We start from the raw sequence: 14,004 nt of genomic DNA on the forward strand, positions 1-14,004 counted from the left end.
TGCCCCACAGGTTGAATAGAGCTGTGCAGCCCAGGTCTTGAGGCTGATGTAGACTAATGGTGAATAACTGGGGAGTTGCCTTCATTAGCATTATTTGGTGTGATACACGTTCCTCTGTGGCATGTGGTGGGAAAGAGGTTGAGCAACATCATGTTCATTGCTGTGAAGGCAGCTGCTCCTTGAGCCACACAGCCTCCAAGAGAATAGCACAGCACTGCTGCCTTATCCTTTCAGTACCTGCCTAGTTCTCTGATTTGTATTACAGAACCTACAGGACAGTTCAAAGAATTAGAGAAGTCACCGGTCCCCTTGGTTCTTATGTTGCATGGTAATGAGCTGCAAGTAAATGAAGTTTATTTCACTTCCAAAGGCTGCTTCCTGCAATTTCATTCATGTGCTTTGGGCCAGTGCAGTTCTAACCTCTCCTATCACTCTCGCCCACTAATTCCCACTTTCTTCTGCTCTGTAAGCTTCTGTGTATTTTCCCAGAGGAATACAGATCCCTACAGTGCGAATTTAATTTAACTGATTATAGACTTGTCTATATCAGAAGCAGTCTACACTAAAGGCCCAAGGAAGGAAGGAAGGAAAGAGCCAAGTGGATATCACAGTATGTTAATTTAAGATGATGCCTCAAGAACCAGAATGGAGCATCACACTGAAGGGGTTTTGTCCTTCTCTCCACTGGGGAGGTTTGATGGAGTGCACACCCCAGCATGAGGCCTGTGTGAGGGCACTGCCCCGTCAGACAGTGCAACTTCTGCCTTCATGATCTTCTGCAGACTCCTTGCTACATGCTGCTAACCCCCGGCTGATAAAAACATTGCTCAAGATGACAGAGAAGTAAGGTTTTCCACACTTTACCAACATTTAAGATTTAAGAAATTGTAAAAAAAACCCACATTTTTGTGGCTCATTTTCTGTAGAGCCCTCAGCAGGAAAACCAGTCTCAAGCAGAGCTGGTGTCACATATGGACATGTCCACTCTCAGGCAAAGCATAAGAAAAGTTTGGATTTGCCATAGGGATAATAATATTTTCACCATAGATGCTGGACATTTGAATGCTAGACAGAAATCTGAGCTGCTTCTTCTCATAATAGGTAACATCCCTTGACAGGGAAAGGGATGTTAAAATTACTTCAGCTTTGCAAAATGTGCCACTCAGTTGGTCCAACTCCCTTCCAAGCAGAGGTTTTTTTAAAAGGATACATTTTCTTTAATAATCACACCTACTTTAGGTTTCTGCTCTGACAATATGTCTTGAGATATAAAACCTCAAAGATCCTGAATATAATTTTATTTCCTGTATAAAAACTCTATGGTTAAACAGAGAATGCATTTAATGTACAATATACAGTTATGCCTGCATACCATATCTCTGGATTCCTCATTGCTCTTTCTTCTTTCTTGCATTACGTCTAAACATATTTTGTTTATTCAACATAGCAAAAGCTGTTTCCTAATGCAGCAGTTTATTTATTAGCATTACACTGACAGCATGGTTCTTTTTAGTCTCTATAATAATAGCTATCTCTTGCTCCCTATACAGGTTTTATTGTAACACATCCATTTAATTGTCCTTGCCCCTGAGAAAAATGAGTAAAAGGGAAAGTAGGAACAAGACTAGAATCTCATTTAACCAAATCAAATGCAATTCTTTTGATACAAATGTTGTTATTTCAGTTTATACCAAGGGAAACCTGACAGCAACAACAAAAAACAATCCCGAGCACCTTTCAACATTTTCTCAAGTGCAGTCTTACACATTATATAGCAAGAATTAAGGAGTTTAAAGAAATAATGAAACCCGCTTCAATCGTTATGCTGTGCTAAGGTTCACTTGCTTCAGCTGTGCAGTGCGTGCCTCTCTGGGAACATGCTGTTCTCTCCACCCACTCAGCTCCCTCCAATTGAGAACCTTTTCCTGTGAACATTATAACCTGAGAGACATTGTTGTGGGATACTTTTCAGTTTCAGCACTGAAAATTGATGGCCTTGATCTTTTTTTCTATCCAGTTTCTTATTAAGGGCAAAGACACAAACAACTTTGGTAACACAGCAAACAATTTATGAAAGTCAAATTTCACTATCCTGTACTTCACTTTATGACACAAAGAAGAAACTACAGTTAATACTTATTCCATTAACCCTCTTTTATCTTTTATAAGACAGCAGAAAGCTATAAATAAAACTCCTGTAGTAGCTGCCAACTACTGAGAAGATAAATTCTTTATCTTCTGGAAGATAAATTATTTTATTTTAAAAATCCTTTTCTTTAATTTCATTTTGATTTTTTTTTTCTGTTTTACCTTCCATGCCATATATGCTCTATGACAAGGAGTCCATTTTGCAGGCTCACAGAGACACTCTTGCCATACATCCAGGTATTCCACTAACTTGAAATGTGAGATTGGGAACCTGTAAAGAATTTCTCTTCAAGCAGCATAAAACTGCAGACCCCTTCAGCCAGAATACTTAAGCTGCCATTATGTGGGCACTATTTCACCATGGAAAAATTCCATTTTGCCTCAAATGAGTCAATAAGGCTGCTACTGAACTGTCACAAAGTAAATCTGTATGTTCAGCACTTACACCATCACACCACCTTATTTCCTCATTATTTTATACGTGCAAGTTTATTCCACTTTGAAGTGCACTCTAGTGTCTACATGAAGATTGAGACAAGCAGCTAAAATGCTATAAATTTGTACAAGTTAGCTAACATAATCTTAATTTACTTTGCAAGAACTTGTCCATAAAAGCAAGGCTAGAGGTAAGAAAGCACCAAGATTTCCCCTCCTCAAATCTTTTGACATCCCCAGGGACTTAATAACCTTAAATCCTTTATTAAGAACCCTTTACTCAGAAACTGAGATGATTCCTTTTTTCTTGAGATTTTTCAGAGAAATTGTCAGTGTAGGTATATGGTTAGAGAGAAGTAGTATTTGTCTCTAGGGATGAGTTATTCTGTCTTTTATAGGATTTAAAATGGGGCACTCCCTATGTACTGAGTTCTACATCTGCTCATACAGCTCTCTTCTTAGTTACCCATTAGAAATTTTCAAAAAGCAGTAAGAAAGGTAAAGAGAAAATACAAAAAAGCTACACAGAATGCCTGAAGCACACAGTTCTGCTAAAGATTTTCATCTTTCTAGGAAAGGCTAGATGGACTATTCTGATTTCTGAAGTTTGTCAGATTTTAAAAGTGGCAGATGAGAAATCCCTTTGGAAGCAACTACTGCATTTATAAAAAAGGTTTTTCAATTTCTAAGGCTTAAAAAAAAAAAGTAATTCTCTAATATGGCTGGACTCTGCAGGCTATGTTCTCATGACTACACAAAAAGAGAGTAAGAAAATTCCACGACAAAACAACCCCCTGAACTAGGAAAGATTTGTTTAACATAATGTATTTTCCTGTAAAAATACAGGAACCTTCATCAAGAAAAACTGGACACCAGAAACTCATTCTCTCTCATATTTAGTGATTATGAAACTTTGTTAAACAAGAAAAAAATCACGGAGGTTTTTATCATCTAGCTTCACTTCCATAGACTTCTCTTATTCTTATGTTGTCTATAGTTCTTTCTGTCATTGGAAGGAAGGGGGAAGAATTAAAAGAATTAAAAAATCAGATTTTTCAGATCTGTGTGGTTGTATTCATGGAGATTCAATTTGTGTTTTGTCAACAGCTTCATACAATGGGTAGCTAAAACCAGAAAAACAGAGATCACATGCCATAGGCAAGAGGGTGATTAATGCAGAATTTGGAAAACAACTATGACAAATGTCAGGCCAAGACCATCTGGTTGTAGCTAAATCATGTAAGGACTTTCAGAAGCACAGTGGGCTTTTGGGCACTTACTGTCTCTGTGATTAACAGGCAAACTTGGGGCATGGCCAGCTCTAAGAATTGTCAGGAGCTGTCTCCTAGTCTGAATGAAGAGCGCTGCTATGGCCATGCAATTTGACATATAGGGAAATAACACATTTTCTCTCTTTTTTTGTGCTAACGTTCTTTTGGGCTAGAAGGTAGTACTGACTGGAAGAGTAATTCTGGGATTTAAGCAGAGTATAGTGCCAATGGGTATTCTGTAAATAACCTAGACACTTATGAAAGGGACAATCATTCTTCTACATGGAGTGGTCCATGACATAGCCTGCTCCTGAATTAACACTCTGCCAGTTAAGAAAAACTTTGGAGAAGATAATAGTCATACAGATGTGAGGTGGGAGTTCTCTTTCTTTGTATAGAGAATGCTACACCACAGAGAAATAAGAACAATATTAGAGAACTATCACAGATGTCTAAAAAAAAATCTGATAAAATACATCCCCCAAATGTTTAATTTTCTCCAGTAAATGTAAACTTATCAGATTACTATCCTCCATGCAAATATCAGCAATTAGGTAACTAGTAAGCCATCCTTGTCAATATAGTCTTCACAAGAACTAAATGTGCAGTGCAAATTCCCATAGTTTGATTCAAATCAGTGCATAATCCACCACCAAAATATGGTAAGTGACCTCAACAGTGATGAGTATTTCACAGTGCTTCCATCATGGAACTATTATTATGTATGCTACGTTCCTGGATTCCTCTTCAATGCTAAGCTTTTGCATAGCAGAACCTATGAGTAATACTTTGTACTACCTTCAGCTGATTCTATCCCACACTAGTGAAATTTATTTCCCTCTATTATTTATGTTTTTGTCACCTCTTGTCTAGACTAAAACAATGCAGTACTCCTAGGCAAAGTGCCATCCACCAGTCATAAGAAACTTAGAGCTTATAGAGAATTCTGGAGGAAAATGTTTTCTCCCGAACATTAATGAAAACTTGCTTCCCATACCTAAAAATGTATTAAGTCTCACTCAGGGTTTCTGTTTTTATGTTAAAGCATGCAATAATTAATTCAACCCTGCATATGGTCTGCATAAACCTCTGTGATGAAAATCATAATTAACACATCCATGTTTGATGCAGAACAGAACTCTTCTTCATAATCATAAAGCTCACCTTTCACATGGGGAATTTATACAGCTTTGTGGCATGAATTTCCAAGGAAAAAAGGATACTCCCACCACTCAAGAAAAAGACATGCTGCCTCAAATATGCCAAACTGAACACACACCTTTAAAGTAGCTCCCAACCCCCCAAAATTGTGTACTGCATGTATAGAGAGAGGAGGAAGGGGAAAGATCAATCTACATGTCAGGGAACTCATGTACATTGCTTAATGCACTCCCTGAGTGCAAGGAACTGAGATATGACAATGTCAAATGCAGTATAGTAACAAGTAGAACAGAAAATAATGGGATAATTTCTCATAACTCTGAATAAATTTTAGGGAGAAGAGCTTATAAAGCAGCATAGAGAAAATTTATGATGGCTATTCACAATCTGTTGGTTGAGTAATTAACAGATATGCAGTAGTCCTAGATTATGCAGAAAAAAACACTTTAAAAGAGAATGAAAGTTCAAAAGTTCAGAATCCAGACCTCAACTTGCTGGTGTAGACATAACTCTTCTGCTCTGTGTGTGTGCATGGCTTAGCCCAAGACTATAGGGCCTCTGACTGACTTCAGTGGAAAACCTGCCAGAAAATCTTGCCATGGGAAAAAAAAAAAAGTCTGCTACATCTTAGCCTTATTCTTGGATATGCCTGAATGGTGCTGTTATAACTGAAATTTCTTTCCTAAAATTTATGCCTGAGGCAAACATCTGGCATGACAAATTTGAAAGAATAGTTTTAAGTTTTGTACAGCTATCCAAAACTGAAAACAGGATCTTATCATGAGCAGGGTCAAGCAACTGGAATGACAGGCACTGCTACCCCACCATAGCAGAATGAAACTTAAACCAAAGAGCTCAGAGCAAGGTTATTTCCATCCTTAGACATCTACTTTTACAGTAGAAAATCACCTGTTATGGACAGCTTCGCATCCTGACCCATGTACACTAATTATTAATTAATTTCTTCATATAAAGTGCTACTCGAAGTTTGATTCCAAGTAATAAACCACTGTGCATGAAAAAAATACTGGGATATGTGAAGATGTAGTGTCATCTCTGAAACAGATCAAAAAAGGCAAATGCATTTTACTTGACTTTCTAGCATATATGCCAGACTCAGATCATCCCCTAAGTGAAAGATTTGAGAATTTTCTACTTCACTAAATCTTCAGCAAAACCTGAGGTGCAGAGCAGGATGGCATCAGTTTTAACATATGCAGGAAATTCAGATACTCTGGTATAAGACACAGAAAAGTGGCTGACAAATAATTTGCAAGTAAGCACACAGCAATGAAATGTTGTTGATGCACACCCTAAAAGCAGAAAGAGCTGTGATAGATGTTTTATCATATCTGAACAAGAAGGCTTCAGCAGCACAAATAACAGATGGTTATAAAATCAAACTGTAGAATAGGGTTAACAAAATACTTGAATGAAGAATAGTATTTATTGTGGTATTTATACTGATTATAGAGAACAAAATAAATAGAAATTATCAAAATTTATATAAAGAATCACAGAGAAAGACCTATTTTCCTTAGAGGGGAAAAAAACCCAAAAGACTAAAATATAAATATTGTGTCAATTTAAAAATTATATATGTCAGAAATTTTATACTGACTGGAGTTACAATGAAGCCCAAACAAAGCCATAGGTGAAAAGAATGACTGAAAAAATTGATCAGTTCATGTATCTGACACTTTTGTTTGTAGTGACATTCACTCTGTTTTCATTAACTTTCATATTGTAATATGAAATCATAAGAGGAAAGAATGCACAAACATAGATTTATGTTAAATTCACTACATCTGAAGAAAAAAGATCTAAACATTCAACATTCAGACTTAAGGGCCTGAGTTCAGCCGACATGTCACCAGATGATATCAAGCACATAAAAACACCTTCTCTGCACTGTTTTAATTGGCAATAATATTCTTGCTAGGAACAGAATACACTCTGAAATTAGTACTAACAAGCAAAAAATCAATGGCAGAGAAGAAGCAAAAAAGAATAAATAACCAGAATGTCATAAACAGATTTAGGAATCCAGCAATATACTCTAATTCTCTTCTCTTTCTTACCTACTGTACAGAAGTAGAAAGTCACAGGTTCTCCCTAAGTCCTTTCTGTAACACTTATAACTCTACCCAAAGGTCTGGTTTCTTGAAAGAAGTGCCTTAAATTTAAGGTCTCAGTACTACTTTAAGTAGGAGAAAAAAAAAATAACAACTACTATCTACTACTTCAAAATATCTTTTTCCAGTTTAAGATCTTGTCATCTTTCTAAAGCATGTTTCAGAGTCTATTTTGATTCTTTATCTTATTCTGTATCTTATTTGTAAGCTGAAATTCTGTAGTGTTCTTTGAGAAAACTTCCTAATCAGAGATCTTTATGTGTTGTGTAGAATAAGAAACTTATTTTTTGCAAACAAGAATATTGTAATTGTCAATATTTTCCTGCAGAAATATGATTTAAATAGTTAAGATTTGTTTTTTCAAAAATGATAATGATAGTATGCTTGAGAAAAATAACACAAGCTACAAACATCATAAAATAGGAAATTATAATTTTAAAAGGATGAAGAAATAACACAGGGATGACAACTCTCACATTGCCTTGTGAAAAACAGTAATCTTTTACTGTTTTAAGAGACTGATACTTGAATGTGAATATTGTCTCAACTGCAGTGCTCATAGAGCAAACACACCTGACACAGACACTTTTCACACAGGAGCACTGAAAAGAATCTGACTAAAGTAACATAAAATATGCAATTCTATCAGATTATGTTTCTTGTTAATATAAAAAATAGCATCTTTGTTTGCATTATTTCTCAGTACAAAAGGATAATCTCATTGCAAGTATTCAATCAGACACTAATCTGGCTGTATGCTTAAAAGCGTTATTTTACATTGTATACTTCAAACACACCAAAGAAGTGGGATACCAGCAGCAGTATTCAATTTTCTTACATCAGCCATGTGCTCGAGTGCTTTATTACATCAGGAGCTAAAGCCAAAAGCTTTAAATGTCTCAACAACATACTGTATATATTACAGAACACTCTGGTAAGATTGTCATTGCTAGCTGAACACAGCCATTGAATTACACTGATCTGACAACAGCTGTTAAATTTCTTTTGTTTTCCTTTTTGATTTAAGATTACAGCAACTTTTATGACTACTTCAGTTTGCCCAAAGTACACTGTTAGATAGAAAACGTGACCATGAGCTCACCGTTATCATCGTGGGAATACTCTATTCCAGAAACAGTACATCTTCGGAAAACCATCTTGTTTTCAGTTAGTGTCCCAGTCTTGTCTGAAAAGATAAACTGCACCTGACCCAAGTCTTCTGTAATATTTAAAGCTCGGCACTGCAGCTGAGAGTCTGTTTCTTCATCATATAAATCTTTATCTTGATGAATAAAGTATACTTGGCAGATTTTAACTATTTCAATAGATACATACAAAGAAATTGGAATCAGAACCTAGAGTACACAAAAGGAAAGAGAATTAGGAGAAAACAGAAGCAAGGACACAATCAATTATTAAAGTTAGTTAACTTTGTACTAGACTGGAACATAAAGAGGCTATGTACTTTAAACATCTACTCTAAAGTTATTATTGTGCTTAAAGAGTTTATTTACTGTGTTAGATGAGAAAAACTTATGGTGAATTGCAGAGCTGGAAGGCATTATTATGTCTAGAAAACTGATTATCAAAACATGAACAGAAGCAAATATTTCTTAGGCTAATAAGCTGAGCTTTAAACTAGTTGGGGAAGGAAAAGAAAAAAAATCCTAACCCAAATCAGACCATACAATCAGAATACTGTAGATGTGAAAAGATTTAATAAAATTGTTCTGTGTAAATAGACTGTTTACAAATTCACTTTGCAGGAATACAAGAAACAAAATGGAAGATGTTAATCTCTCCATAGGAACAGTATCTTTGGCCTTGACTTTTGTATTGTAAATTATCTGAATGAAGATCACATTTTATAAGTGCTGAAGAAGGAGACATGAAAAGACTTTCAACTGTTTCTTGAGGATTGTCAAAACTACATAAAATACCTAATTTGTACTTGAGTTTTTCTCTGCAGGTTTTTTTTCAGGATAGAAATTCCTGACTGCATACACTGTTTAGTTTTCTGAATTAGATATGTGGGAGAAATTATAGCATGGCTGTGGGTGGTGAATATGGTCATTTAAACAAAAACTACAGTGAAATGTAGGTGTTTAAAGAAATCAGTGGTGAATTTTCTTAACCAATATCATAACCCAATCCCTCAGGGTAAAAAATATTTTTACAGTCTTTTTCATTCCCTTTTATAAACAAGTTGCTGCCCCCAGAAAAGCAACCTCCTCCAGTGTCCCACTAGGCAAACTTCCATATATCTCAGTGACATGAGGTTCTTTTACTTCTTTGAACTTAACCACCTTCACCATTCAAGATATTTCTCCTCAGGACCAAGAAACTTTTAACATAGTTTGTTACTTGGCTGACACAGAGTTTTGCTAAGAGAAATATATCTGAAAAGCTGTTAAAAAGTATAAATTTAATTTTTATACCAGAACACTGTACCCAAAGTGGCTTCCTCAGTCTTTGAGGTGTTGTTTCACAGTGGGTAGACAGAAAGAGTAAAGCTTGTTTTCTGGTTCATGGTTGTTCCTACACAGGTGCAGGACTCTGCACTTGTCTTTGTTGAATTTCAGGCAGTCCTCCCCTGAGCATCTCTCCAACCTGCCAAGGTTCTTCTGAAGGGCTGCACAGCCCTCTGGGGTATTGGCCACTCCTCACAGCTTGGTGTCAGTGAACTTGCTGAGGAGGCATCTGCCCTTCATACAAGTTATTGGTGAGTAAGTTAAACAACACTGGGGCGAGTATTGAAGCTTGGGGGACATCACTAGTGACAGGCCTCCAAGCAGGCCCTGTGCTACTGATTACAACCCTCTAGGATGTTTTTAGGGCTTGATTAGTTTCTTATATGCCTTAGTGGTGAAACGAGTACTACATATATAATTTTATTGCAGCCAACAGCAGAGGTGACAGCATGTACAACTTGATTACCTGGAACACTATGATCATTGTCAGAAATAAATATACTGCAGCTAAAACAGGTGACAAATATTTGCCATCAGGCCCTGGAACATCAAAAATTGGTTTCTTCTTCTCACCATATTGCCACACCCATAGACCGTGACCTGCAGGAAAATTGGAAGAGAAAAAAAAGCAAATTAACACCAAGCAAAAATGCTTATGTTATGACTTTGTTCTTAAGAGTTCTCTGGGAAATGGTTATTTGTTTTCAAATATTCTGCATGACTTCTGAAAATGCCCCAAACCCATGGGTTTTTCTGCCTTAGGATTTGGGGTTTGAGAAAGGGCTTTGGCTGTCCTTAAGCCATGCAAGACTAATTTCTCATAACTTTATCTAAATAAAGTGAGCTGGCTAGTCTAAATTACTAGTTTAGACTGTTTCTGTAATCACCAAAGAAAACTACATTTCTTCAGAAAATTATCAATTTCAATGACATGCTGTGTGTTAAAATGAAAGAACTCAACTGACTGCACTAGATGTATTTACCAGCCAGCTATCAGTAAACTAGCTTTAGAAGAAACTTTAATTTTACTGTGTGAATTATATCCACCACACGCACAGAACTAATGAAATAACAGTATCAATGGAGTCAACAGCATGGAAGCTGAGGAATAAAGAGCAAAAGAAATTCTAGATCTTGCTCAAAACGTTTTTTTGGGGGGTTTTTTTGTTGGTTTTTTTTTTTTAATTGATTATGCTGGTAACTAAATAAATATAATATTTTTATTGTTTTGGGAAAATTGCATTCTTGCTAGAGAGACAGAAGGCTGCCTTTTTAAGTACAGCACTAAGATTTAAAATCCTAAAATCCCTAAAATGGTATGCCTGATATTTTTAAGGTATAAAAAACAAGGAAGAATTCTTCCGCAACAAAAAGCATTCAAACTATCACTATATAGTGAAAATTTTTCTGATTCTGAAAATCAGAAATAAAGGACACATGTCTACTTTAAAAGTAATCTTCTGTAAGTCATTCTTTGACAAGATCCTTTACATATTGATGCATAAACCCAGTACTGAGTGCTTGAACAATAAAAAAACATAAGTGAGCACATTATTTTGACCCTATACTACCAATATGAGATCACACACATAATGTATATATATATAGAGATGTATATATTTTTATTCTTGAGAGCAAAAACAGAAAGCTCCACACTGAGAATGACCTACATTAAGGTTTGTTTTATAAATACCCTTAGATTTTCGAAAGAATTAAGTGTCATATCTCCAGTTATACTTTATTGACAGAAGGTGCAAAAATGGTCTGATTTCTGCAGAGCACCAGGCAACTCAAAGGGCTCCAGCAAATTCCTGTCCAGCAGTTTGTGGCTGTCAGCACCAGCAGTTTGCTCTGGCCCTCTGCTGGCGGCTTCCAGCCTTATAGCACACGGCACAGAAGGGAAGGTGCATTTGTCACCTACTGAGTGCCACCTCCGGGGAGCCCCAGGTGGGCTGAAGCCACCCACAGGGCACACCCGCTGCTGCTGCTGCTCTGGGGACACCGCGGGGACAGTGGCAGAGGGGACAGCTGTGGGCAGTAGCTCCCGGCTATGAAGCCTCACCACTTCTGGGCTGCCCAACACTGAAACACTACAAAAGCGTGTCACGAACCCAGTGGAAACAAATAAGCTGGCTGGTTCACAACTGGAAATACTCATCTTTAAGCATTTAACAATACCTGGAAAAAGGCACAGAGAGATATATTAAAGTGGCATAAGATTGTTATTAAACTACACCATGGTTGTTAAGAAACATTCTGGTGTTTATGCCATATGACTCACATGCAAACATTGCAGAACACACAAATATTAAGGAAATGGAATTCACATGCCATATATAAAAAATAATTTCTTGTGCCAAATGTAAAACTCAATTCTTTCTCACAAATGAACAGAAAAAAGGCCTGAGGAGACATAACCTGAACTGCAGCATTTCCTTGAACACTCCCAGAAGTTTAGAGAATATTCTGCTTGGATTTATGAAGACTTTTGCTTATTTCTTCTACTTTATGGCTGCAGCCTTAGGGACAGTGAGTCTACGTTGTGCACTGTGCCCTCAATTTAATAAGTACTACTGGGGAATATCACTGTGCTGATTTTGTTTACTCACTGCTCATAAATTACTGCCTGATTAATGACAAGTTACACTCTGCCACTTGTAATTTTGAGGGGACTACTATAAACTGGGGGATTTTTTGGGCTTGACATTTTTGGATGCTATCGAGGGTAGTATAATCTAAACCTTCAGATCTCTGGTACTAATAGCATATATTTCATTGAGATTAAGAAGGTATTTTGATCAGGTTGTGAATCAAGACATTTTTATTTTTGACAAAAATAAGAATGGAGACAGCTTTATGGATTTTATGTTTTGGAAGACACATACATTTTTGATGAAGCTAAGTGCATGAATCCCAAGGCAGTGTAATACTTAAGTAACAGTGTTTCTACTAGTAAAGAACACTTACCAATGGCAGAAAACAGACACATGATAAGAAGTATGAGGACACACCAAAGGACATCAGCATTCATCTGCCTTTCAAGCTTACTGCGCTTGTAACGTGGTCCATTATTATTTAACAAAGCTTTGGTCTCATGCCCTGCAGAAAGAATTGCACCAAACATATCATATGGAACTTGGCTATTATTTTATAGCTATAAAAAGGTGGTATGCCCTATAAGACAGAAAAGCAGCTCTTACCTGCATAGATTACTATTCCTGCAACTTCTTCTGTGTTTCTAATGGTACATCCACGTAACAAAAGATTCTCTTTGAACAGTCCATCCTTTTTTCCACTTTTATGAATACTACAGAAAAATTAAAAACAGAACAAAACACATGTCAAAACATCAAACTTGTTACATCTTACTTGTAATATAACGAGTCCAGGAAACATCTTCAGCATTTAAGAAGTTTTTTCAGTTTGATGGCAAAATATTTAATTGGATCTTCCTCCTGGGAAGGTTCTCCTTTGTTCAACTTTGAAATTACTTACCCAAGGATCCCCAACATGCAGAGCCCAGCTGGAGCAGCACCAGTTGCTGTTGGATATACAAATGTCCTGGACAAATGCTCACTAGAGACACGTGGGCCAAATCGACAGCATGTGTGCAGCCTAGCTAATGCTTGGAAAATGCACTGGACTTCCTGTGCGTGTGTAAACTGACTGAGCAATCACAGTTAATCCAGTCCACCTCAAAGCAGCTGTGAACTGGATAGAATTAACCCACTATTCATATGTGCTTACTAAAGAAATCCTAGAAAGCAATATGGTGAAATTGGGAAATGACTGTGGTTCAGAAGTAGTGATACTAAGGAAGGTGTGCCAGGGATAAGACACATGAGTTCAGTGAAAAGAAAAGGAAAAATATTCAGTGTTTTTATTCCATGTATGAATGAGAACAAGAGAAATTATTTTCAGAACTGTCTCACCAACTATCAGGCAAGACGATTCTTGAACTATCTAAGAATGGCCTGCACCCTGAGGATTCTTGTTGACTAACACCAAAACACAGTAGAAAAATAGAATGAAGTCACATTTCTACTACAACTTATTATCTGCTAGGCATGGACTGACTGAAATTTCAGCTGACAGAGAAATACAGAAAATAGCCTTATGAGAATTAACAAGGACATGCTAAAATATAATAGTCATTAAAAAATATATTAGAATTTTTACTATGTAAAAAAGACAAACCAAATAATAATTTAAAACCACTTTCAAATGAATAAAATTGCATTTTATCAACTGAAATACCCCAAAGCCTCAGAGAAGATTAAGCAAGTCTGGATTGTTTAAATGTTGTCCTCACTTTCAGACCATCTTTCAATATGCTACACTAAAATTAACATTGTGCTGCTGCAACACCAAATCTGATGTCTA

At 36.5% G+C, this 14,004-nt stretch overlaps 1 protein-coding gene across 1 annotated transcript in view; it reads right to left on the reverse strand.

Annotated features, from left to right (window-relative positions):
• The window catches only part of ATP10A (ATPase phospholipid transporting 10A (putative)), a 110,061-nt gene that overhangs the window by 30,388 nt on the left and 65,669 nt on the right, over positions 1 to 14,004 (reverse strand). The window contains exons 4-7 of the mRNA XM_064408150.1: positions 12,822 to 12,928; positions 12,589 to 12,720; positions 10,088 to 10,221; positions 8,253 to 8,505 (exon numbers count right to left, since the gene is read on the reverse strand). Coding sequence (XP_064264220.1) covers positions 8,253 to 8,505; positions 10,088 to 10,221; positions 12,589 to 12,720; positions 12,822 to 12,928 — 626 coding nt within the window. The remainder of the gene's footprint in view (positions 1 to 8,252; positions 8,506 to 10,087; positions 10,222 to 12,588; positions 12,721 to 12,821; positions 12,929 to 14,004) is intronic.

The sequence above is a fragment of the Passer domesticus genome, chromosome 2, assembly GCF_036417665.1.
Source record: "Passer domesticus isolate bPasDom1 chromosome 2, bPasDom1.hap1, whole genome shotgun sequence".
In the NCBI taxonomy this organism is placed as follows: domain Eukaryota; kingdom Metazoa; phylum Chordata; class Aves; order Passeriformes; family Passeridae; genus Passer; species Passer domesticus.